Below are 26,240 nucleotides of genomic sequence, written 5' to 3'. Positions count from 1 at the left end.
TCAAAGAAATCCAAATGTGATACAGACAAAATCCTTATTTTATTATTTTGTAGGGACGTCACAAGGAAAAATAGAAGCATCATCTTTGCAGGAAAAATATACAATGGCACATTAAAAATGTAAAAAATATCAAAGAATTTGCTTGTTCATGTATGCTATTGCTCTATCTGTGCTTAAAATATATCCTAGTGTACAAAAGGCCCTGACGACTAGATCGTTTCATTTCTGGTAACAATTATGAGTTTCGCTCTAAAATAATTTATTTACTTCATCCTGGTCAGGGACGAGGTGAATCCCTGTGAAAGCTAAACACACCCTTGTATTGGTTCACACATCCATGCTTAAAGTAGTCCATACACCTACCAGCAAGTTTTTTGGAAATTTGGAAAACACCCATACAAACGCAGTGAGTACAGGTAAGCCACACACACACACACACACACACACACGGGAACAAAGCAGGGAATCTGGAGCTGTGACACAGCAACATTGCCCATTACACCACTGCACCACCTCTACTAACTAACAATTTTCCTGAATAGTTTCTTTTCACCAAAGAAAGCATTTTGAATAATTTGAATATAGAAAACATTTGGATGCCCCTTGAATAAATGACTGGGGTGAGTTACTCTAAAGCCTCACATTCCCTTTTGGACTGGGCTTGGTTTAGTGCATTAATGATAAATATCTCCCCAAATCCTCTTATTAAGAATGCAAACAAAAAACCTAAGATACTAAAAAGCAGGTACCATAAATACTTATACTTAAATGCTGTAGCTAGATCATTTATACTGGCCTCTATTGCACAAATAAAGAGCAGGACAGAAACATATTCCACTCTACTGCTAGATGAAATGCTAAAGATATAACCATGTTTACAACAAGTACAGTCTAACCCAGGAAGGCTGTAGTGCTATCATAAAGAGAACTGAAATGAAGAAACAAAAAACAACAGAGGAACAGGAAGGAAATATCAGCATGGCCCTTAGAAACACCACATAGCACCTAATATGTCCTACTGAGATAAGGTGCAGATGCCCTCATACTGAAGATGCCTCCCTCTAGTGGCCTTCAAAAAAATGAGCATAGATTAAGTCCAAACTTGAAGGATCCACATCAAAATAAGCAGAGAACAAAATATTTCAAAAGTACAAATAGAAAACATTTATAGTTGCACCCTTTACTGCTTCATTAGGAAATATTTCAGATGTACATTTAGATGATTTTGAACCTTAAGCAGCATTTATATGCAAAACTATAGCAGGTGTTACTTGAACCCCAGCTATCCAAGATAGTGAATTTAGTGCCAGGGTGTGCTGCCAGTTTCTGTGTCTCACTAAGGAAAATGTGTTAAACAATGGCCCAGTTACAACCTAAAATTCTAGACTGTAGATCAGCTGAAACCGGAACCAAGAGCAGATTTCACTCATTCTTATATTGTAATCTCATCAAGCTCAAATAACTGCTTGTTTATTTACTACATCTTCACTCTGCACCTGATGCATCAATCACATAAGCATGAGATCTTAAACCCCTTTTATCTCAACTGTAAACACTGACCATCTTACACAGAGCTGAACTTGAACATGGGAAGCAAAAAACAATCCTCCGGTGCTTATTGTTCACGATCAGTCAAATACATTAATTGGATTTTAAATCCTCAAAATTTCAGTATTGAAATATTCAGTTTTTGTCACTCTATAAGTAAACGGACTCAGAAAAAAAAAATCTAATCGATTCAAGTATAAATGTGTAAAAATGCTGATAAGCATTTAAGCCAACTAAATATTTCCTATTAATAGCTGAAAAAAGGTTACTCTTCAAAATAAACCACTTAGAAGGCAGAGAATAACAAAAAGCTTCCGCAAAAGTAAATTGTTGTTTCACCACATCAATAACAATGAAACAATAAGCAGCGATACTTTTAATACTCCAACATGTAAATCGTTGGACTAGTTGTCCTATGGTCCTGTAATGATGTGTCCCAAAGATAAACGGTTCAACTACCAGTACATCATTGCAGCATAGAATCTACCTTAAAGACAGAGGAGTACTCTACATATAGTTTTTGGATATTCCAATCAGCCTACATTGGGGCTAAAACTCATCATCAGAGCTGAGCAGGAGGGTTTTCTCAGTGTCCCGTGCACTCATACAGCTATGGTTGCGGGAGAGGGGTGGTGCTTTGACCCCTTGTTCCAAAGTGGACTGCTGTGTGTACTGCTGATAAGCTGGAGAGAAGTTGTGAATGGCATCCTGGACAATGTCTCCAGGGTTTATTGTCTCCTTCAGACTGCTCGAGATGCTCTTCATAGGAGCCGAACGACCTAGGAGAGTAAAGGAAAAGATTTAGTCCAGCAGCATAACATTTTAGTTTAGAGGTGATTTTATATATTTAATGCATTACAAAAGAGAAATAAAGAGCAAGTGTGTGGCCTACCATACTGTCCATATGTTGGAATAGGGCCTTTAGGCAGCATGAGGAAAGGGAGGAGAGATTGAAGAGAGAACCAAAGAGGATGTGGGAATGTAAAGAACATGAGTTTTGAAAGTGAGGCAGGCAAACAGGGAAACAAAATTCGAGTGGTAACAAGAAGGCGTGAAAAGCATTTTGATGAAGGATGTAACTCATAGCAAACATGGAAGTGAAACATAGAAGGAGAGAAAATGAAAAGAGAGTAAGGAGAAAAAGGGTATTATAATTCCATAGGAAGAAGCTTAAGTTGTCTAATCTATGATAAAAGGCAGTAAAAACATGATTAAAGTCACTCATTCATTACAGAAGACGCTGTCAGATGTCTCACCATGGGAGTCGAGCCTCTTGTCCATGTACACTTTATATGTGAAGGCATGGCGAAGGGCAACTGCAGCGAAGAACATCTCGATGCAGATAATGAAGTTCTGATATCCAGCCGCAACAGTGCCCTCACCAACAGACACCTCGGCAGAGCTGATCTTTGGAATTGCACCACATTTCTCAAGAATGGCCAGCAGCATACCTGGCAAGATATTGTTCATACGACCGGTCAGTCGTTTTCATCTACTGCTTTTTTCAATCAATTCGAAAGAAAACATCATGTGACTCACCTTGCCAAAAGGAAAGAAAGATGACTGATTTAACCATAAAAAATTTGAGCACAGGGCTGTAGGGGCTGAGCAGGTCTCGTGTGGCAAAGTAGAAGAGGAAGAGAGCGTACAGGGACAGGCTCACTGAGACATTGTAGATAATGGTCACGTACAGATATCCGCTGGCCACACTGTTACAAATGAAAATGAGTCAAACACACACACTTTTATTAGAGATGATAATGGTGATCATACTATCAATTGCAATAGAAAATTTTTAATTATACTTAAATTTGACAAAAACAGCTAGTTTTTATATATTTATATATATTACATTACACACACATACACGTAAACCTGGTCAAATTAATACCATTTACAGTGATTAATACCCTGTATATCCTGAGAATTACAACATAGCAAAATGGGTAGTTGAAATTCAACGGGGTTAGAAGAAAATATATAGAAAAAAAGTTTAGCTAAGTCCATCGATAATTCAGTGAAACGTGTTCCTAAAATCTTAAACATTACGACCTTTACTAAAATAGGATTCATTTGTTCGTTTTTTTTTTGTCCTTGTTTAATATTTCAATACATGGAGAAGGAACACATACTTGAAATCTCCATCACGATATTTTTCAAAGGCCTGCAGGATAACAGTGACCACTGCCATCAAGGGTTTCACCACACAGAACTGGAGTGTGGCCTATTTATAAAAAAAAAAGAAAAAAAAGGGGTTTATATATAAAAATTTTTTTTTAAATATCAACAGGTAAGTAAGAGGAATAATTTGGTCATGCCAACCTGTTTACAGAATCTGAGGAAGCCAATAGAATAGGTCTTGCCCCAAAGACAACACGTCCCATACACACAGCTGGACCTTCACACACAAAAAAGAACACCCTCAACACATATTAAAAAGGGAGGGAAAAAAAGATCTGATGTTCGCAGACATACCGCAGTCATTTTTATTCTAATATATTAGAGAGAAAGAGTAGAGGACTCACTCAATGGGTTTCCCTCTGATCTCGGACATGATGGCACTTTCACCTCCCAGGTACTCATAACAAAGGCTCAGAAAGTTGTAGATTACAAATGCTGTAGAAAAACCAAAAGCAAAGAACAAGATAAATAAATTGTTATATAAGTGCAAACTTATAACCACAGAAATTGCAATATGCATTAATACATACAATAAAATTACAATTAGTTTTTATACATAATTAATATTTAGGCTCATGATTCAACAATATCACACATAGAGCAGTGAAGGCATATACCATAAAGAAACTCGACACAATACAAACAAATGTTCTGCTTATTTTGTCTGTTAAAAGAAATAAAAACAGAGGATGCCAAATGCACATTGGCTAGCTAGCTCGAACTGATTTGTACATACATGAGTTTTCATTTTATAATTAAAAAATATTCCTTTTTCCATTTGAGCAGCTCTTCCACAGTAACAGGTTCAAACGAAGTAGTAGATTTTTAGGTGGCAAACACAGCCGGGTACCGTGACACGTCCCAGTATGTGTAAACTCAGGAGTTTATTGATTTCTTTGTGTGCTGCTGAAAGTCATTGTTTATTTAATCGCCTGTCTACATGAATTAGACACTGCACTGTGATAGAACTGCTTCTACTGACCACAACCGGCAAGGTTCCACAAAAGGCTAGTTCTTTCTGGTATATAATCTTTGTATTATGATATTATAAATACATAAAAATGTTAATATGCATCCTGAATTTCTCTTACAGATAATGAACACCAAGCAAACACTTTATATATCCACCCAAACACAAGTACATAAAAGTCAATCTGTAATGTTCGTTTAATCATGAATAGCATAAAAGTTGTTTAATGCAACAGTATGAATCAAGTCTATTGCATGTTTGATATACAAGACATTCAGGTCTTACTGGAAATAGAGACCCATTTACTTACTAGAAGAAAGCAGTACCCCTTCAATCAACAATGAAGTCCTCCCAATCCATCTGCTGAACACTGCTATGAATCTTGGCGTGATCATTTAAAAGGGTGTTCATTTTATCTGATCACATGACAAACCAGAACAGATCTGTCTCATAGCTTTGGGAGAACATGACCATTTTTGAACACAGATTCAGTCTTAGTGATTAGGCTTGAACATTACACCTCTCTACCTACTGGGCTTCCTTCATGTGTTACATCTCCTTTATAGAACATCCGCAATACTTGTGTGGTTTATAACATTACAAAGTTCTCTCAATCTGTTCTCCTGCTCAAGACTTCACTAACAATCAGTTGCAGCAGCAGTCAAATTAATGCCATACATGCACACCATACTTCTACGCTACACGGATTTATACACAGACCTTGGCTCAGGATTGCACACCTGCACCACAACGCAAGTCTTTAACCTCTGGCATGTCCTTCTCTGAGATCTGAGAATGCTTGTAAGGTGAGACCCATCGGCTTAAGTATCTTACCGCCATGAACTTTACCCTCCAGTCCCAACCATGTCTCCTTTCCATAAAAGACTAAAGACCTGCCACTTCAGACAACATTTAGAATAACACTTGACTGGTTTTCTGGGCACTTACTATTATCTCATTTTTTGGATAACTTTCACTTTTCTTCACACCTTCTGTTTCACATTTTTCTAATTCTAAAAAGACCAGCGCAGCCCCAAGATAGACCCCCGGTTAGTTTCCAAGTTATGAGTACTTATTTGCTTTTGTTAAGAAGGTCTGCTAAGGCAGAATTTATTATTATTATTATTATTTATATTATTACATTTTTTATATTGTTTAATTTATACTTTATTATACTTCCAAAATGTAAATTAGCTCACTAGGTGAGATTACAGCAAAACAATCCCAATCTAGAGCATGTCACATTCATCTTAATAAAAAAAGCAGCTATTAATTCTGACAATCACTACAAACATGGCTTCTATCTCAACTCTTGCCTTACCTATTTTCTGCAAGCATATAACCTACAGCTCAGTGCATCTAATAATGACTAATAATGTACGTGTCAGAAAGCTATATGAGAAGTTCATGCAGCAACCCAACTGTGGTAGTCATGAAAGCCTCCTCATGGGTTTAATTTGTCTATATCTTATGGTCTGTCGAGCAGTTGGTAAGCGCGTGTGGGTGGGGGCGAGTGTTCTATATATAGCAGGAATGCTGTAGGAACAAAACTGCTCAGTGTGGTTGGCTGAAGCTGCAGTACCAGGCAACTGAAGGGCTGGTTGATGCCGACAACACCTTTCCAGCTACACCTATACACAACCATTCAGAACCTCTATTCTGCCCTGCAAACATATGCAACAAGTGAATGCAATCACATCACTCGTTTAAACAGCACTGGCAAAACACGAAATGATTTCTCTTTATGACCACAGAGAAGGTTTGTACAACAGGTATTAGGGATGTTAGAACTGATTTATACCACTTATTATTCACTTTGGCCATCTTACACCATGACTAAGCAAGTTAAAGAGATATTAAGCAATTTTCATGGAAGTCAGAATTGTATCAAATAACACCCTCTCCCTTTAACTCCTGGAGTTTTTCCCTCTGAGCAGATAATTTACCCAAGTAGCTTTTTACCTCCAGAAAATAAATCAATGTCCACATTTAAGGGGAATTATATTTTTCAGATTTAAGTAATCAGGAGTTGTATGTAATAATGTTTCAGGGCTTAATAATAATAATTATAATAATTCAGTGTTTCTCACTGATACTCCTAGACTCCTCCAGTCCTACAGTGTTTAGTGTTTTCCCTGCTCCATCACACCTGGTCCAACACAAAGGGTTTGTTAATTAGCGGATGAGTCACGTTGTGTCGCAAAAAAAGAAACGCACTACAGAATTCGAGACAAAGACTCTAAAAAGGTTCTACATGTTCACTGACTGGCCACACTACTAATAATGAAGCAGATTGATGTTGATCAAAGGTCAGATCTGCTCATTTATCCCGTAGCTGCTTTTTCTGTACCTTCTCAATAAAAGATAGCGCAGCACCGTTGCTATGCAACAGGCAGCACTCCCAAAGTAATCCTGGGAGACGCAGCGAGAACAAATACAAGGGGCCTCCGAGACACAGCCGAGGTCAGAACAGCTGTGGAAATCGGTGCACACAACGGAATCTGGAGCTCAACACAATGCATGTTATGGTTTGCACAATGTAACTTGCATTACCCTCATAGCAGTCTCGGACTGTGTCGAAATAAACGTAGTACTGATCATTGGTGAAGAACAGAAGGCTGAGCCAGGAGTCGAAAGCATAGATGGGGACGATGAAAAGGATGCGCACTATGTGTCTCTGCTCGTTTGGAGAACTGTAGTAACGCAAGTGCATGTAGATCTAAAAAAAAGGGGGAAATGTAAAAAGTACAGTAATCCAAATCAGACCAAATGTTCCATTATTACATTCACATGTAAAACTTGACCTTTAGACATTTCTGAACTCAAGTTTATAACAGATGGTTATTTATTAAGAAACAATGCTTTAAGTCTTTCATGGCTGGCTGTTGTATGGTTTATAATAATCCTGCAGTGTTATGTTTATGATTTGCTGACCTGTGTTACTCTCCGAGTTTCATCTGCAAGATCCAATAGCAGTCAGCTAACAGACTAACACCAGGTGGCGTTATAAACAAAGCTGGTCATAGCTATTTTTTTTAAGGGAAAGGCTTTGAGGATTCAATTTTACCCACAATATATTAATAAACGTATTGGGACACCTAACTTTTGCAGACATATATGGTTCTTCCCCAAACTATTACCAAAAATTTGGAGACAATTTGTGGGTTGGAGATCTATAGAGGCCTGCAAAAAAGAGCTCTAAACTCAACCCTACTGAACAACTTTGGGATCAAATGGAATGCTGACTGCAGGTCTTTACATCAGTACCTGACTTTACTAATGCCCCTTAATGAACGTACCCGAAAGAGCAAAAATCTCCAGAAGCACACTCCAAAATCGAGGGGAACACCTTCCCAGATGAGAACATTATGGGGACTAAATGTGGAATGGGATGCTCAAAAATCCACATACAGGTCTATGTAAGGTGTCCACAAACTTGTATCCATATAGTGTTTTTTATATGGTCATGTGTTTATTGTTGGAAGGCTTTAAAATAATTTGTTTTCATTTAGGTGTAGTAAGATGTTAATTCAGGTCTGTACCTGGTGGCAGGTAAACAACAATGCTGTCCACACAAAGAAACCAGACACAGCTTGTGCTGTTGTGGTCATGAGGAAGATGGGCTGATCAGGGGTGCGCAGTGGAGCCTCAGGGAGCCATGAGATGTTGGGCCCGGTAGGGGACACCGTTGCTGGAGATCCTGGAACCATGGCGGCTACTGAGCCCTCGCCAAACCGTTCTGACAAGGGCACGTCACGTCTCCAGAGTCTGGAGATCTACAAAGCATCAGAAAGAGAACTTACCTACACAAATCATTATATACATTCAAACAGAGCCAAAAGAAAAACAACTTTATACATAAATCAGAACAGCTAAATACAATGGAAGTACTTGCTGCTAATACCATCACCTTATACATCCCTGGAAATATATACCCTGGTTTTGCTGTGTTTAACAAGGTAAGAATAATGCCATCTCTGAGAGTGAATCCAGTTTTGCTTTCTTGGATTCTTAGCCACAAACTGCAAAACAATGGTCAGGACTGAGACTAAAACTTTTTTTTTTTTTTACAAAGTCAAATCACATTGGGATTAGCTAGAATGTTCATTCTATTAAATTCAATGTGGTTACACTGTTGTGATGTGGCACACTGTGGTTATCTGAATATAATCAGCATATGAAGTCATCGAGAACACAGACACCACTACTGTCCAACTGTTTCGAGCAGTTACAAAAGTATACCAAAAGATCCTGTAGTCGCTCCCACTCAACCACTTTACAGTCCGTTTGGAAAGTTTCTCTAAGATAAATGACTCAGGATACAAAGGTCTTATCATCAAGTCATCTTCAAGCTCGGCGACACCATTGCGTAATACTCACTGTCATGGAATATATAAAATACTTTCAACTCTTTGTTTCCAAACGTGTTTTGTTTCGTGGTTTCTGTTGTTATATATTATTGCGGTAAGCGTTTGGTGCATGCGATTTTTACAATGTGGCTGAAGATAAAGCACCGCAGTTCTATAGATATAAAAGTGTAACCGTATTTAATACTAATGCAGGAATAAGTCCTGGCCCCCACAGCCTCAGGGTTTCTTGTGCAATGCTGAGCTCAGGTAATTGCCTGTGAGGACTATTCTGTGCAACGTCCCCGTGTGTGTGGTTCCTCTAACACAGGAGAAACTGAGAGCTACTTCTTGGGTACCGATTAATGTGACGGGCTACCAGTTTGATACACACTTCTGAAATAAATTTGCTCAATTTACCTTTAATTACATGTTATTATTAATAATTGATGATATTCTATGTGAAGACACTGATCATGTTAATGACTTCTCACAATAATTATCAACAATGATTTAACAAGGTAGGAAACAGATTGATGCAGCTCACTGGTAAGTGGCGCTATGGTGAGCTATTTTTAGAAAAGGTCCCTGCAGGCACCATGTTGGTGACCCCTGCTAGCGTCTGTGTATGTGTGTTTGGTGCCCTGACATCACAATAAGGTTTTTGTTTGAACTGGGTGTGACCAGGTGCTGATGTGTATTAGAACATCAAATCAGTGGAATAACAGAATACTGTATCTGTACTGTTAAGACTTCTCACAGAGTTATAGTTTAAAGACTATAATCACACTCTTGATATCACACAAATGAGGATGGGTTCCCCTTTTGAGTCCTCCCTCTCAAGGTTTCTTCCTCATAACATCCAAGAGAGTTTTTCCTTGCCACAGTCACCATGGCTGCTCATCAGGGATAAATACACATCGTTCACCTTAACTGTTGATTTCTCTAAAGCTGCTTTGATACAATGTCTGTTGTGAAAAGCGCTATAGAAATAAACTTGACTTGCCTTAAGAAACAAGCCCACGGCTGTCAATACTGGCTTAAATTGTACTGACTGGTCACCGGAAGTGGGCGGGGCCTAGCGTGTGCAGGCAGACGTCACGTAGCGACGTCAGGATTTAATACGTAACCACGCAAATCTGAGCGCAGCTCTACTGAGCTATTTGAAGTCACAGAATAAAAAAAAAACGAACAGAAAAATAATTTAATTATGAATTATAATAATAAAAAACACTGCTACACTAAGCCACGGCTGGTTAATACACACAACTCAGGTGTTCACTGATTCACCACACAAGTCGCGTCTTTAACACACAGAGTTTCTGAATAATGATCATTAATACTCCATCCCTCTGTTCAGACTTTACTTCTTTCACAAACAGCAATAAAAACCCTCTCAAACCCAGATTTTCAGACCGAACCGCTCTCCTCGGTGCTACACTGAACCCCAGGGGACTCCCTGTGTGGCATCAGGGTCCACATTTCTCCCTACATCAAAACTATTTATCAAATAGAAACAATACTTTTGTATATAATCTGGTCAATTTCAGATAATGACGAAAGACAGAGGGCATTATTTATTAGGGGTTTTATAGCTCTGTCTTTGCTCTGAAGAGTAGCTTGGTCTCTATTGGGCAATGAGAGGCGAACAAACACACACACAACAGGACACATTATGAAGAGACTTCACACAAACACACTCTCACACACTTACCGGGTGCATGAATGTTGTTTTTTTATACCAAGAAGCAGCAGATCAGACGGGGCCTAAACTCCTCAAAGCCATCACCGCGGCCCGTCATCCATGTTTCTGTTCCCGGAGTGCACCGACACTGAGGCTGAACTCCGGCTGCTGCAGAGGAGATCCTACTCAAGATCTTTCTCAAGATCTCACTCAATATCTCACTTAATTACCTACTCAATCACTAACTATATTTCTCACTAACTTCTCACTTCACTCAACAGTGGTATAAAAAAACAAGACCCAACTTGTGGACTAAATTCCACAGCAGGATTTATTGCTATTTCCCGGCTGTAACGCGCCCCGAACTCAAAGCCCGTCTGCAGCGGTGTGTAATGAGAGTCTGCGCCGCGGTGACGATCATCACAGCCGACCCGAGATAAAGAGCTGGCAGGGAGGTGAAGCTCCAGAGTCTGCGTCCACACTTACCGTGGTTGCCAGGTTACATTTTTCTAATCGTCACCAACAATCCTCCACAATCTCCCACATACAATTTGTTAACATAAAAACAATTGTAAATAAATAAATTAATGGTGTGGGGATTTTTTTTCTCGTTTTTTTTTGACAACTAATTCTGTTCTGTCCGTGCACATTTTGTTCCAAACAAAAGCGACACATGAAATAATTCCACCCAATCTGGCAACGCTGTATATCGTCGGTCCTTTTTCAAAATGGTGGAATCCTTCACCACTCTTCAACATTAAAGTCATCATTATGTCGCATCTGTCTTTATCAAAATAATTGAAAGAAGGAAAAAAAAAAAAATTTCCAGAGCAACTCACATTCACGTAGTCTGGTATTACTGGACACAGTCGTTTATTTAGAAATCAGGGCACCATGGCTAAACATGCCATTACAGAATTTTCTAGATTAAATCTTGTTATATATGCCATGGGATTCTAGAGATATTTGACATATACATAGGCCAGCAGTGATGCTTGAGCTTGTCATTAAGATTTTAGGTTGGCTGAGAGGAGCTTTTGGTCTGGATCACATCTTGGTAAATTTCAGTTGTTGTCCATGCTATGCAAGTACAGACAAATTCTTGAGTGTCTCGTTTTGAAATCGGTCCAATTTTCATCTAATTTGGCAAACATAAAAATTTTATATCAATGCTGATATGCTCAAACATAAAAAGATGTTTTTCACTATACCAACTACATCAGCATGTATGACAACATATAACACCTTTGTTTTCATTTAAAGTGAGTGTGCAAGCGATACATTTATTTGGACTCACACTTAATAAACAATCAATTTTTAACATTACAATCTAAGAAGTTATTCCGTGTTTCTCAAATATCTGTACGTCGAATCAACAGGAACAACTGTCAAGTTAAGGGCAAAAGTCCTTATTTCCTTTAATTATGTCTGAAATGTGTGATCCAAATGTCCGTAGTTGAATCACACCTCTTCGTCAATTGTGCCTCGTCGTCGAAATACCCAGGAAACTTCAGCACTTCAGAGGAGTCGTGTTGTGACCCCTTTGTCCAATGCAGCAGGGTGTTTACTGACATTCTCCCCAACTTCTGTTTCTCTGCACAACTGACGTTTTATAGAAAGATGAATACAAATGCCTTAGGGGAGTTGTTTGTTGAAATCCTATTGAATTAAAGACATAACAGTACATTTTAAATAAACTGAAAACTCTGAATCCGTTTACAATGAAATGAAGTTCAAGAGAAAAAAAAACGTACCTCCTGAAGAAAAGAATAAATAACAGAGTTGTCAAGCTCATTTTCCCATGTGCTCAAATGGAACACTGACCTAAGAAAACATATACATACATGGCCAAATATTAGTGATCTCTCTCTCTCTCTCTCTCTCTCTTTCTCTTTCTCTTTCTCTTTCTCTCTCTCTCTCTCTCTCTCTCTCCATACACATACATATACATATAATATATATATATATATATATAAATATATATATATATGCACACACACACAACACACACACACACACACACACACACACACACACACACACAGATTACTAGAGCAGTGCAAATACAAACACAGCAGTCCAGGTGTGCATACCTGTGGGGGGGTGATGCGGATCTGATCATGGCGCAGTGGGAGATCAGGGGACGCATTGGCAGGAGCCCCCCGATGGAGACGCAGACACACTCTCCTCTCTCGCTCAGCTCCTCGCCCTGCTCTGGGAGATGCATTCCCTGAGAAAGAACATGTAAGACATCATTGCAACCAGGACACGACTCTACGGTTGAGACTTATATTATATGATCTTCTACTCTAGAGATGCTTCTTCAAGGAGAAGGGAAAAAAAGCGAGTGCATTAACTAACTCTTTTGAATATCACAGCTCACCAGACTGTGGAACCCGTGGGGCAGGTGCAGAGCCAGCTGGGTCTGGACCATTGCGGACTCTGTTAGGAGCTGGGAGGTTCGGGCCAGAGGGCAGTGCACGTGCAGCAGAGCTCTGAGGTACCCCACCAGGCCTCTCATCCCTCTCCTCGCCCTCTCCCCCTCTTTGCTCCTTCTCTTTCTCGTCTGCTGTCCTACTGGATCCCTGCAATAACCACAGGCAACCATTGCAAAAATTAACAACAATCGTCTAGGATAACTATTATTTCCAAAGTAGTGGGCAAGGAGAAAAACATACAAATTTTAACATGTTCCAGTCAAACACATAGTCGTAAGAGAAACCCTGTCTGTGGAACAGATTTCTGAACAGCTGTCTCAGATAGGAGTAATCAGGTTTGTCATCAAATCGCAGAGAACGGCAGAAGTTCATGTATGTGGCAAATTCAGCTGCAGACAGAGGTGAAAAAATTAAAAGAGTAATGACAATTAGAAGAACGACAGTAACAGGAGGAGATGGACTCATGTAAATTCATACAAGGAAAGACAAAGAAAGTAATGAAAACTTGTAGCAGGAAATCTTTTAATTTGCTGTTTATTTACTTACATGGATAGCCCTTGCAAAGCACTTCAATAGGAGTTGACATCTTTTTCTCACTAATCCGTTCATACTTCTGTCGTTTCGTTGCAGCTTTAAGACCCTGCCAAGGCAGTGAACCCAAGTTAAAGTACATGAGCACATAGCCAAGAGACTCCAGGTCATCCCGCCGAGACTGCTCTATGGGAACAGAAAAGACTTGCAGTGAACACAAATCCCTATGCAACAACCCATGTCTGTAGTGCTGTATCCACCACACACCCTATTCCCCTCTTACCAATGCCCAGATGTGTGTTAATGGAGGCATAGCGGGCAGTGCCAGTCAGGTTTTTATTCTCCCGGTAGGGAATGTGCTGATGTGTACGAGCATCGCGGTACTTTTTGGCCAAGCCAAAGTCTATGATGTAGACAAGGTTTCCCTTCTTGCCGAGCCCCATCAAGAAGTTGTCAGGTTTGATGTCTCTGTGAATGAAGTTCTTAGAGTGGATGTACTCGATGCGGCTGATCTGCAGATAGAAGATGAAGACCGTTGACAGTATATAAGCAATTAAAAAAGTAAGTGGTTTATCATAGAATAATAGAAACCATCATAGAAAATTAATGATTTTTTAAGATAAAAATCATCCAAAAAAGCTTCCTATGCTCTGAGCACTGAGGATATCCCATTACCATCTGGTCTGCAAGTAGCAACACAGTCTTAAGGCTGAATTTCCTGGAGCAGAAGTTGAACAGGTCTTCCAGACTTGGACCCAACAGCTCCATCACCATCACATTGTAATCACCCTCAGCACCACACCACTTGATTGACGGAATTCCCACTACAGATACAGATAAAAAAGATGAACTTAGGTAATCATACTCATCAGTTGTTTAGACATTCGTTAAAAATGGAAATACAATCTCAGTATGTTTTAGGCATCACCTCCTCCCTGCATCATCTTGTAGAATTTGCTCTCTATATGAAGCTGTGGATGCTTAGTCTTCACACTCTCTAGTTTGATTGCAACCTCCTCTCCCGATGTTATATTTGCACCTGCAAATATTTATGGAACATACAATAGTCATAAAGACCTATTTAGTAAAGGAAAAGAGCAGACATTTGTGCTGTTTTTGACCAAACATGCTACTCACCAAGATAAATATCCCCAAAAGAGCCACTTCCGATCTTCCGCCCAAGGCGGTATTTATTTCCAACACGCAGCTCCATGACTTTGTTCTAAAAGTTGCCTGGGAATGACCAAAAAAATTAGTGTCACATTGTGGAAATGGGAAAATCCCTTATCCAGATTTATTAGCAAGCAACCACACAGTACAGTATGCGGAGCCGGATTACAAAACAGATCTCTTCTTGGTGGTGAGTACACAACATTCTGTACACAAACCACTAGCTGTGCCAGCTTACACAAACCTGTTCCTTATTGTTTCAGAGGAACACAGGAATTGTTAGCATGCACTGGGAAGCTCTCCAGTACAATTACGCATACCTGCTTTTGATTGACGGTCAGGATTGATGACAGCTCTTATAGCTAGCACTGAACTACGCGCTCTGAGAATCATTTGATTCAGTCCAGCCTTTATATAAAATGCTTTCAAAGATCATGCCTATCCAGCTAATTTTGTGAGGCTGATGCCGTGAAAAACGAATGTATCCGATTAAAAAAAAGACCACGTTCATAAATTGCTGGCATGTTTTCATCAATCGAGAAAGAGCAGCAGGCCACATAGGAAAGGGAAAACGACGCTCGTGTCGGATTTGGATGCAGCCGCACCCTGTAGAGATCATGACTCGGGAGCACACCGCATAGCGCGCAGTGGACACGGCTTCCATCCGCCCGCACAAGCATAAGAAACCATCATGCTACACGCACACACATGCAATCACATATAAACGTCCCTCTTTGACCTTATATGAGTCCCACCCTACCTGATCCGAGGGCGAGGACAAAGCAGAGCAGGCGGATGGCTTCCCGAGGCAGGACCCTGGACAGCGAAGGCAGCACGAGCCGTTTCACGAGTCTCATTCCAGACGCAGAGTAAAAAACGATGCTCCTTCAGTAGGAATTCCCAAATCCTCGATTTCTACCGCTCAGGCTGACCTACTTGCGTTAGCAAACCTACCACCCTCCCCTTGTTTGTATCGCAGCGCACTTGTGACAGAAAATGATGTCATTCATAAACTACCGGAAGAACCCGGATCACTTCAAGGGGCCGTACGTTGAAACACACTCGATGTTAAAGGCCTGTAATAAATATTGAAACACACTCGATGTTAAAGGCCTGTAATAAATATTGAAACACACTCGATGTTAAAGGCCTGTAATAAATATTGAAACACACTCGATGTTAAAGGCCTGTAATAAATAAATAAATAAATAAATATATATATATATATATATATATATATATATATATATATATATATATATATATATATATATATATATATATATATATATATATTAGATTTGGCAAAGATGTATCAAAAATGTATTTTAAAATAAAATACCAAATGTTTTAACTTTAAATGTATCAAATAAACTACAAAATATAGAAATTTGGTCAAACTATTTAGTAGGCATCAATCAGAGGCTGCATTTTAATGATGTCATCATGTAGACTTCTTACAAGTATACAAAAAAATACAAAAGCACAAAACATTAAAGTATTTTGATACAAAATTTAAAGCCATTTTCACTAACCCTATCATTTACAAATTACTAAATCCTATTTTATATTTAAAATATGTATTTGAAATACATATCATATTATATATATATATATATATATATATATATATATATATATATATATATATATATATATATATATATATATATATATATATATATATATAGTGAGTTCACCGCTCACATTTCAGCATCTATTTTAGTATATCTTTTCAAGTGACAATACTATAGAAATGAAACTTGGATATATTTTAGAGTAGTCAATGTGCAGCTTGTATTGTAGTACACTATAGTGTATAATATAGTATATATATAATATAGTTACAGTCCTCCAAAAATAACTCAACATACAGACATTATTGTTGAAATATCTGGCAACAAAAGTGAATATATCCTAGGTGATAACAGCTGTCGTGTAACCATACAAAGCCACATATTCATCATGTTCATGTTTTTGTCTGCTTGACAGGACCATACACATTTTTGTATCTTGTATTAGAGCAGTTAAAAAACTTTTTGCTTTAAATATTCTCTCATTTGTCTCTCATACCAGTGGATGTTACCACAATTCTTTCATACCAGTGGATATTGAACATGGTATTTAATAGCAAAGAAATCTCTGAGGATTTGAGAATTAGAATTTTTCCTCCCCACAAAGATGTCCGAGATGTACTATAAGAAGATTGGTAAAACCCTGAAATTGAGTTCAGTACAGTGGCCAGGGTCATGCAGAGTTTTTCCAAGATGGGTTCCACTCGGAACAGGCCTCACAAGGGTTGATTGAAGAAATCGAGTCCTCATGCTGTGCGTCAGGTGCAGAAGCTGGCTTAAATTTATTTTTAAAATAAAATACCAAATGTCTTAACTTTGAATGTATCAAAATAAACTACAAAATATAGCAGCCACACCATGTATCAAAATAAACTACTGTATTTTTGTATTTTAAAAATACTTAAAAATATCTTTATTAGGGAGCATAAAATATATTCGCAAACCTTCCATAAATTTGCCTATTTAATCTCCTTCACCATTACACTGGTCAGCTGATTAAGTAAACAATGTTACACAGCTTTTCCAAGATGGGTTCCACTCGGAACAGGCCTCACAAGGGTTGATTGAAGAAGTCGAGTCCTCATGCTGTGCATCAGGTGCAGAAGCTGGCTTAAAAAACAGAGGCATAAGTGCTGCCAGCATTGCTTTAGAGGTTGCAGAAGCAGAATATCTACTTTTCAGTGCTCAGACCATACGAGCCATACTGCAACAATTTGGTTTGCATGGCCGTCATCCCAGTAGGAAGCCTAAGCCTCTTCTGAAGCAGTCTTCGAGAAAGCCTGATGAAGACAACCTGTCCAAGAAGTCTGGGCAAACCATTAAATAGGCACCGATCAGAGGCTGCATTTTTATGATATCATCATGTAAACTTCTTACTATATGTATTTTAAAATGATAAAAATTCAAAACACAAGTATTTTGATACAAAATATGAAGCCATTTTCATCAACCCTATCAATTACAAATTACAAAATCCTATTTTAGGAAGCCTCTTCTGAAGCTGGCTTAAAGAAGGCCTTAAGACGACAACCTGTCCAAGACCATAAATTACTGGAACCATGTCCTGTGGTCTGATAAGACTAAGATAAACTTAGATGGTGTCCAAAATGGTCATGGTCCAGGTGATAGCATTGTGTTCTGGGGCTGCATGAGTGTTGCTGGTACTGTGGAGCTGTGGTTCATTGGGGGAAACATGGATTTCAAAATCTACTATGACATTCTAAAGCAAAAATGATGCCCTGCCTTCAGAAACAGGGACAAATGGCAGTTTTCCAACAGGAAAATGACCCTAAACACCCCACTAAGATGAAGCTGAAGGTGAAGATAATGGAGTGACCAAGTATGTCTCCAGACCCTAACCTTATTGAGCACCTGTGGGACATCCTCAAGCAGAGGGTGGAGAAGTGCTGTATGTCTAACATCCAGCAGCTCTGTGATGTAATTATGGAAGAGGATCCCAGCAACAACCTGTGCAGTTCTGGTGATTTTCATGTAAAGGAGAATTAAGGCAGTGCTAGAAAACAATGGTGCTCACACAAAATGACACTTTGGACACAGTTTTCACATGTTCACTTAGTTTGAACTTACTTTTGTTGCCAGCTATTTTGACAATAATGGCTGCATGTTGAGTTATTTTCAGGACAGTAAATATGTACACTGACTAAAATATAGGCAAGTTTCATTTCTATAGTGTTGTCTTTTGAGAAGATTCTAAAATGGTTGCTAAAATGTGAGGGGTGTACTTACTTTTGTGAGATACTGTGTGTGTGTGTGTATGTGTATATATATATATATATATATATGAAAAATGTTAGCTTAAGTATTTTTCAACTTGAAATAAAAATTGACGTCATTATTGATGAAAATAATATGCAGATTACTTTTATTAATGACATACACCAACCAGTTATAAAATAAATAAATAAAAACCTGAAATAATATATTAGGCAAGAGAACTTAGTTTCTGTAGTTAATGTGTTGGAAGAAGGAAAAAAGGGCAAACAAATCTGATGGCTAGAAGACTGGTTCAGAGCATCTCCAGAAGAATGTCAATAGTCTTGGTAATATTCCTGGTGTGCAGTGGTTAGTACCTAACAAAAGTGTTCTAGAAAGGCCAAATGTTGGACTTCCACAGAAGAGGTACTAGAGCAATAATGTCTTCAGTAAATGGCTATGACAGATAAATGTCAGAACACACTATGAGCACACATCTTGGTGCCAGAAATGACAACACACCTTGCAGAGTCCCTGAATTATAGCTGCACTGGTGGCACAAGGACGACCTACACAACTTGAGGCAGGTGATTTCAACATTTTGGCTTCAATTTATAATGTTTAAAATAAACAAAATAAAGGCAGTAACTTACATTCATGATTGTACACAAGACCAGGAGTTTTCAGTTCAACCTTTATTAATTGACTTGTTCTTTTTAAATTAACTTCTTTTTCTTTGTAAAATCAGAAAAACAAACAACCTGAACAGGAGTGATAAAGCCTGCCTTAATTTAAAATAGTACACAACACAAAAATAAACAATCGGTAACTTTAAGTGTTCCTAAAACATCGATCCAGCTCAGCTTGGTACAATAAGTTTGGCATGTCTCGGTATGAATGCCTTCAGTTGGTTGTTTCTTCTTAAAAAAAAAACAAAAAAAATCAAACAAACCAAAAACAAAAAAAAAGCTTTTCTCTTTAATATTATTGCAATTCAGACAATATATAAAACAAAAAAAGGCTGCTAAAACGACAACTTAAAAAATATTCATTAGTGCCAAAGTTTTTGAACTTGCTGTTTACACTCACGCATACAGACATTTCTGCATACACTTATCCAGCACACAGACCTGAAATAAGCGGTCGCACGCACATTTATTCGCCTCCCTAACCAGCATATATATTAGCAAACACACATCACGCTTCTTAATCTCTCAATGACGCCACACTAATGCTCCATGTCACCTTCAACTTTAAGGACTTCTCTCATGCACATGTAGGCAGAGAGGGCACATTATACAGCTAATTAACATCAGAGTGATCATAGTCATCAGAACAACAAACTTGATTGAGGAGGGGAAAAAAAAAAAAAACGAGGTCAGCATATTAAGGAAGAGAGACATCTCTGGATTCCACTGTTCCACATTTAAAACAAAGACAAGGTACAGTCAGACATCAGAACTGCGTGGCTGGGTAAGTGTTTGACATTGCCAGTAAATAGGAGCTGTAACATTTTGAAGTGTCCTCTATGTCAAGTGCTCAACATCACATAGAACATTGTATGATGCATATATATTTGTCCATATTTCTTTTTTTTTTTTATTATTATTACAGTGCATGCCTGAGTGATGCTGCCTCAGTATGCAAGTGTGATCTTATATAAACTCAAGATTTAGAACTCATCCAGTTGAGTTTAAGTCCTTTTGTCCATCTTTTTGTTCAGTTCAAGTCTTGCTGTAAAGTCTTCATTTAAGGATAAAAGGTGTATGAGGGATGTAGGCATGTGCGTCTGTGTGGATCAGTCAGCAGTTTTGCACTGCAATACTTACAAAAAAAAGAAAAGAAAAAAAAAAAAAAAAAAAAGAGGCCGTGCCCCACACTCTGCATCTTCACGCTCCTGAGATTTTAGAATGGAGATTTGGATTATGGAGAGCAGGGTATAGAGCACAGTCTTTGCAAAACTGTGTGTTTAACAGTGTGTATACATCTGTAACCAGTGTTCTCTCATACTATAATGCAAGTTTGTATTCGTAATTTGTGGCTCTCAACATTGGAGTACATCTGAGTGTGTAGCTGTACTGTATGACTGAGTGCTTGTTTTTATGAAATTTGTCTATATATATTTCTGCTGGCAAACACATTTACTAATTCTTTTACGTTTAGAAATGTGTGTAAATTCTCCAGATTCTTGTGTTTAAGAGTGCTTTTATGCCTGCATTTGCCGATTTAAGGATGTACAATTGGGTGCTTTTCATTATACTCATGTCATAATTGACGTGTGTGCTGCCAGTGTGTGTGTGTATGTGTGTGTATGTAAATGTGTCAGTCAGAGGGAGTCAGAGCCTCCACCCAGCAGGTCTCCAGGTAGCAAAGCTGCAGGGCTGCTCATCTGGTGCCGATCCTCCAGAGCTGGCGACCCCCACAGGCTGCTGCCTGAATACCCAGCTGGCATTGCAGCCCATAGCCCTTGCCTGCTCGTCTCTACACCCGCCACATTACTGCTTGTTCCACTTCCACCGGCACCATTACTCCACTGGGCAAAGATGTTCAGGCCTGGTGCCTGGACAGAGACTGGGTCTGGGGAGCCACCCGTACCATCCAAACCCTGCCAGCTAGAACCTGCAGGAACGACTCCACCCACATTGCCACCACCTCCTGTGGTAGAACTTCCTCCTGTGGCCCGGTCCCGTTCTCCAGAGCTACCAGTACCCACTGTGCCCACTGCACCTACGTTGGATGACCCTGCTGTGCCTGGTGGCCCGCCTCCACTGGTGCTTCCACCCTGGGAATGTGCAAAATAGCGAGCAACCTCATCCTCGCTCACAAACTCTGCCAGGATTGTGGTGTTGCCCAGAACACACCTGGAAAACAGTCAAAAGTTAGTTTTTTTGGTACAGGAATAAAGCAACTTAAAAAAAAAAAAAAAAAAGACACTAACATGTGTAGTGCACTCTGAGCTTTGGCTGCTTCTTGGCGAGTACTGTAGCGAATCAGAGCACTGCCCTGGGTTAGACCAAGGTGAAAGGTCAACAGAGGACCATGCTGCATACAAATAGTGCGCAGGGTGGAACCATCAATCTAAACAATAGAAGAGAATTTTAGCTTTTCTTACCGGACAGTTCATTTAACATTTTTGCTTTGTCTAATTCAGCATAGTTAACAATGAAAACGCTATGCATCTTTAATATACCTGAGGAGTAAGATTACTGAGCAAAAGCCAGCAACTCCCCCTTGAGGCTCCGCCATCACTCCATGTCGACCCTGTTTAATAGACAGACACAGCAGATCATTGCCGTCAACCTCTAGATAGCAAAATCTTTTTTACAACAGACAATTAATAATGAAGTGTTATACACACACATATCTATCTATCTATCTATCTATCTATCTATCTATCTATCTATCTATCTATCTATCTATCTATCTATCTATCTATCTATCTATCTATCAATTATCATCATTTTTTAATGGCTAGTTGCATTGCAGGCTGAGAATAAATTTAACTATACCAGATCCATATCTTGTTTCTTGGCTTCCTCCAGAGGCACCCCAACCCCTCCCCAATCGTGGTGCTCCTCCTGCCCATGGGGACACAGAGGGCTGTTTCTGATTAGTCAGTCCTGGAGGTGGGCGTGGTAGCTGAGATGAATTCCGATTGGTCTTCCAAGGCTTGTTGTGTCCAATGGGCTCAGGAGGCCAGCTTGTTTTATACTCGGCATACTTAGCTGTTGGAATAGTGTTGAAAATGTGTCAGAGCTATCCGTTCATATTGGGAAAAATCTTACATTGATCGTGAAAAACTTCTGTTACCTGAATTGTGTGCATTGTTGAGGGGGCTGTCTGAGGCACTATAGGGCCAGGCACCAGGTGAAGGCAGCAAGGTGTTTAGGGAGGGATTTGTTTCTGGAGAGGACAAAACTTTAGTTTACCTTAAACATTAATGTTGTCTAAGTTTTCTTCGCAGAAAAAGCCCTGATCTGCATTGGTGTGGGTGTAACTACCTGTGTTATCTCTTAGCAACTGGTGCTCAGTATCACTGAGGCTTGACACTGCAGTTGAACCCAGCATACTCCCAGGGGTCATGTAGGGGTCAGATTCAGGATCAACACTCTGTATTCCTTTCCATGGCACCCCTGGCTGGAATTCTACACCATCATAGTAAGTAAATAGCAATCCTTAAAAGGAACTATATAAGCTTATGCTGACTTGAATCAAGAGCCAAGATTTTGAAACAAACAGTCAGCTGGAGAATTATTGGCACCCTAGTAGAGATAGATTTGTAAAAAATCCAAAATATAATTTTGATTGAATTAAATTTATAATAATAATTTACATTTTAATAATTTGCTGTTAATGAGAATAAATTCAACTTGGAAACAAGATATTCAAGTTTTAACCAAAACCTTGTGTGTCAAATGTAGTGTCATCGCTGAATATTGTTTTGTACAGGCTCATCTCCTATAATGCTTGATTAAACTAAGAATAGTAAGGAATCTGAGACTATAGAATTTCAAAAGGCTTTAGATTAGAACTAGGGTTGCTGTTTAAAAAAAAAAAAAAAAAAAAAAAGATTATGGATGAGTGGATTACTGCACGTTTTGAATCACTCTTATGGCTAGAAGATCCAACCAAGACAGCTGTAGGGTATTTAAAAACAAAAAAAGCCAGATTTTCATTAAAATATTGCAGAATTGTAGGGAGTCCATGAAGCCTGGTATACTAACAATATTCACATTGTATTTGGGTGATCCTTCACTACACCCAACAACTGGGCTGATTAGTTAATCATTCTGTATAGCCCTCCTTTTTACCAGAGCAACATCCAGGTGTTTATTATGCATTACAGGCAAAATACACTTGCATGGACACAAGCATCTTTATACATATTGTAGCTATTTTCAAGCCATTGCCTAATATATAGAAACCAGCAAATTCATGTATTTTCTAATCTATTTCCTATATTGATGAATGACTAAAGTGAACATTATACTACAGCTACATTATTATTATTATTATTCACCTAAAGAGCCAATAATTTGGGAGCTGACTACAGGTAACTATGTAGCATTATATATAGTCCCTGAATATTTACCTGGAGGCCAGCTGGATGTTCCAGTCTTGGTTCCCATTTTGTTTCCAGGAGTTCTCTGCCAGCTGTCTGAGGACCCTTGGAGAGAGCCACCCAAACCTTCAGCACCCAATATATCATACTGAGAATATGGGGAGCCTCCTCTCTTTAGAGGAGTAGCAAGAGGGCCTAAAATAGCAGCATAACAGTAATAGTTTTTAGACCAAAACAAAAACCACCCATGTGCACACCACAGACTCCTAGAGAACCTCTGCATTGGGCCTTTCACAGAATAAACTCACCATTTTTGTGAAGTGCATCATCAAGAGAAGAGGGAGCGGGTGAGTGACCCTCCATCATCCATTTAAAACGAGACTGCTGTCCCCCACCTTCTTTCAAACCACCTGAACCACTGCCCATGGACCCCAACTCAAGACCAGACAGATTTACACCAGAACCAAACCCTGGGATTAAGAATGTGGAAGGTTAGGTGAAGCAAAATGTTATTTAACTAAGAAAGAAAAAAAAAAGGAAAAAAGACTGATTTAGAGGTTACCATGAGCACTTACCTGAATATGCAGGTGATGATTTTTGATGCATGTCTGCCACTGAGGCTCCCAGTCCAGGGTGAGACAGTGAGTCAGACATGGGGATCTTTTGGCTACCACTACCAAGGTGAGAAGGTGAAAGTTTAGAGCTTCCCCCTACACTTCCTGCATGCTGTTGCTGCTGCCTCTGCTGCTGGAGTACAGCCATGATTCTCGCAAGCTGGAGAAGTTTAAAAGCACAAAATCAAATTTGTTCAGACATCTTAAGCATTGTGTTAGGACTTTACAGAGTTATGTACTGATCAATATCAGGATAATAAGTGAGTGCACACTGCATTCAGTGGTCCACACCTGCTGGGGGTCTGCTTGCTGACGCACATTTTGAGGGAATTTGCGCTGGTTCTGTAAGAGCTGCTGCGGTTGCTGCTGCTGAGGTTGCTGCTGCAGGAGAAGCTGACAGGCCTATGATTAAAATGAGTCAGACAGTGAAACTACTACTAACTGTGAAAAACCTAAGGGTTAATCTATTCAAGAAAAACAACAACAATTGAATTAAATGGTACAATGTCAGCTCAATTCAAGCTAACAAGCCCTGATACACCAGTTCTGACACGCACCAGCTGAAACTGGATATGAGGGGGGTAGATACTGCTAAGCATGGCGATGTGTTGTGGTGACAGCTGAGGAGGAAAAACTCCTCCACCCACTGCTCCAACACCTGCACTTGGAGGAGGCATCTGCTTCAGCACAGAACCGGGCACCTAGACAACAGCATTAACCAGTTACTCTAATGAATCTTTTGGTAAGTTACCAAGTAATAATTTTATTTAAATAATTAAATGCATGATATCTGACTCCTACTAAAATAAGCAAAAACTATTGCAATCAGCCAATAATCTAATTTAACCAATGTATAATTGTATTGGAAATGGTATTGAGGAAAGGTCAAATGTTTAGAATACATACTAATGCAAATAATCTACTGCCACATAAGCACCATCTTATGTCTTTAGTGTTCAAAAGAATTATTGAGATAAAATATTCAGACGTTTAGTATCAACCATGATAAAAGCTGTCTGCTCACATTGCAAAAGCACTTGTACAAAGTTCTTAATTAACATGGGCTGCACTTGCAGCAAGAGGATGTCACTGTGTAAAATTAGCCTTCTTAAAGGCACCCAGCAAATTTATTTGTGTGTATTAACCATATGAATCATAATCCATGTTGTTGTTATTAATCTATGTTGTTACCATTATTAAATTTGTCACTTTCCTATGAATGAGCTGCCGACGTTAAAGACAGTCATAGTCATGTGATATTGCTTTCAATAAACACAATTTTGCAAATAAACAGATGCTGGATGCCAAGTTTGCCACATTCTACACCGCTCAACATGATCAATGATGGTGTTGTTCAGACACATTATTTTGGATATATATTACCAGCCAGCATAAGGAACTCAGTCATTTATGCCATGTTCAAGGCAAGGTTCTAACTTCTAATTCTATGCCTACATTCAGTAAAGGCCACCAAATCTGGACCTCAACTAAACCAACAAATTACTGTCCTGTTCACAGAGGGACATAAAAATCTCTCTCCTCCACATTTAAATTTGTTTAAAAATAAGCATAAAACTTGATTAAATGAACACCAGCCACCTAGCTAACAGTACTCGCTATTGCGCTGGGTCTAGCTTGTAACTATGCTACTTGCTATTGTCGCTGCACTCCAATTTCAGTCCAGAAAACAGTGGTGTAAGATGGAATAAATATTCATAATGCTATAATCCAAATAACATAAAAGTAATGTACCTGAGGTGACAGGAACTGATGAGGCACTTGCGCTCGCACAGTTGGGTTAATGTGGGGCATCCCTGGCTGGTGCCTGGGCTGTGCCATTCCACTACCACTTCCAAATATATGACCACTTATCTGCATCCAGAGAAAGTGCAAATTTAAGCACAAAAT

At 39.1% G+C, this 26,240-nt stretch overlaps 3 protein-coding genes across 14 annotated transcripts in view; all 3 read right to left on the bottom strand.

The window, feature by feature from the left end:
• Positions 1-20: 20 nt before the first annotated feature.
• tmem184ba (transmembrane protein 184ba) lies at positions 21-11,448 on the bottom strand. Of its 2 annotated transcripts, XM_083556339.1 has the most exons (10): positions 10,760-11,448; positions 8,242-8,475; positions 7,253-7,418; positions 4,074-4,164; positions 3,871-3,946; positions 3,681-3,772; positions 3,088-3,257; positions 2,805-2,999; positions 2,441-2,467; positions 21-2,327 (listed from the first exon to the last, which is right to left on the bottom strand). In XM_083556339.1, the coding sequence occupies exons 1-10, from the start codon at positions 10,766-10,768 to the stop codon at positions 2,098-2,100; spliced, it is 1,290 nt and encodes a 429-aa protein (XP_083412465.1). In that variant the 5' UTR covers positions 10,769-11,448; the 3' UTR covers positions 21-2,097. The 2 variants fall into 2 exon arrangements, with proteins under 2 accessions (XP_083412465.1, XP_083412466.1); XM_083556340.1 differs by lacking the exon at positions 2,441-2,467.
• Positions 11,449-11,575: 127 nt separating this feature from the next.
• csnk1e (casein kinase 1, epsilon) lies at positions 11,576-15,938 on the bottom strand. The gene is made up of 11 exons (XM_083556338.1): positions 15,629-15,938; positions 14,836-14,931; positions 14,627-14,737; positions 14,374-14,522; positions 13,982-14,210; positions 13,714-13,884; positions 13,408-13,556; positions 13,113-13,314; positions 12,823-12,959; positions 12,484-12,553; positions 11,576-12,388 (listed from the first exon to the last, which is right to left on the bottom strand). The coding sequence occupies exons 2-10, from the start codon at positions 14,909-14,911 to the stop codon at positions 12,521-12,523; spliced, it is 1,257 nt and encodes a 418-aa protein (XP_083412464.1). The 5' UTR covers positions 14,912-14,931; positions 15,629-15,938; the 3' UTR covers positions 11,576-12,388; positions 12,484-12,520.
• A 3,398-nt stretch (positions 15,939-19,336) lies between these two features.
• Positions 19,337-26,240, bottom strand: part of tnrc6ba (trinucleotide repeat containing adaptor 6Ba) — a 15,810-nt gene continuing 8,906 nt past the window's right edge. For 3 of the 11 annotated variants that reach the window (XM_083556324.1, XM_083556327.1, XM_083556333.1), the window contains 12 exons: positions 26,085-26,204; positions 24,890-25,033; positions 24,624-24,734; positions 24,294-24,492; positions 24,027-24,188; positions 23,749-23,913; positions 22,658-22,801; positions 22,467-22,574; positions 22,166-22,381; positions 21,847-21,917; positions 21,595-21,734; positions 19,337-21,517 (listed from right to left, as the gene is read on the bottom strand). In XM_083556324.1, coding sequence (XP_083412450.1) covers positions 20,983-21,517; positions 21,595-21,734; positions 21,847-21,917; positions 22,166-22,381; positions 22,467-22,574; positions 22,658-22,801; positions 23,749-23,913; positions 24,027-24,188; positions 24,294-24,492; positions 24,624-24,734; positions 24,890-25,033; positions 26,085-26,204 — 2,115 coding nt within the window. In that variant the 3' untranslated portion in view covers positions 19,337-20,982. The remainder of the gene's footprint in view (positions 21,518-21,594; positions 21,735-21,846; positions 21,918-22,165; positions 22,382-22,466; positions 22,575-22,657; positions 22,802-23,748; positions 23,914-24,026; positions 24,189-24,293; positions 24,493-24,623; positions 24,735-24,889; positions 25,034-26,084; positions 26,205-26,240) is intronic. The other 8 variants (XM_083556328.1, XM_083556329.1, XM_083556334.1 and 5 more) reach the window with 3 other exon arrangements.

The sequence above is a fragment of the Silurus aristotelis genome (assembly GCF_946808225.1).
Source record: "Silurus aristotelis genome assembly, chromosome: 12".
NCBI lineage: Eukaryota > Metazoa > Chordata > Actinopteri > Siluriformes > Siluridae > Silurus > Silurus aristotelis.
This window is presented reverse-complemented; position numbering and strand designations above follow the sequence as displayed.

Excerpts from the sequence above, each read along its gene's own strand:
- tmem184ba (XM_083556339.1), bottom strand. Across the intron at positions 4,165-7,252 it reads AGTCCGAGACTGCTATGAGG|CATTTGTAATCTACAACTTT; the intron begins GTAATGCAAGTT and ends GTTTTTCTACAG. Across the intron at positions 3,258-3,680 it reads TATCGTGATGGAGATTTCAA|TGTGGCCAGCGGATATCTGT; the intron begins GTATGTGTTCCT and ends CATTTGTAACAG.
- csnk1e (XM_083556338.1), bottom strand. The coding sequence starts at position 14,911 with ATGGAGCTGCGTGTTGGAAATAAATACCGCCTTGGGCGGAAGATCGGA. Across the intron at positions 13,885-13,981 it reads TAACACACATCTGGGCATTG|AGCAGTCTCGGCGGGATGAC; the intron begins GTAAGAGGGGAA and ends CTGTTCCCATAG. Across the intron at positions 12,554-12,822 it reads TCCGCATCACCCCCCCACAG|GTCAGTGTTCCATTTGAGCA; the intron begins GTATGCACACCT and ends ATGTTTTCTTAG.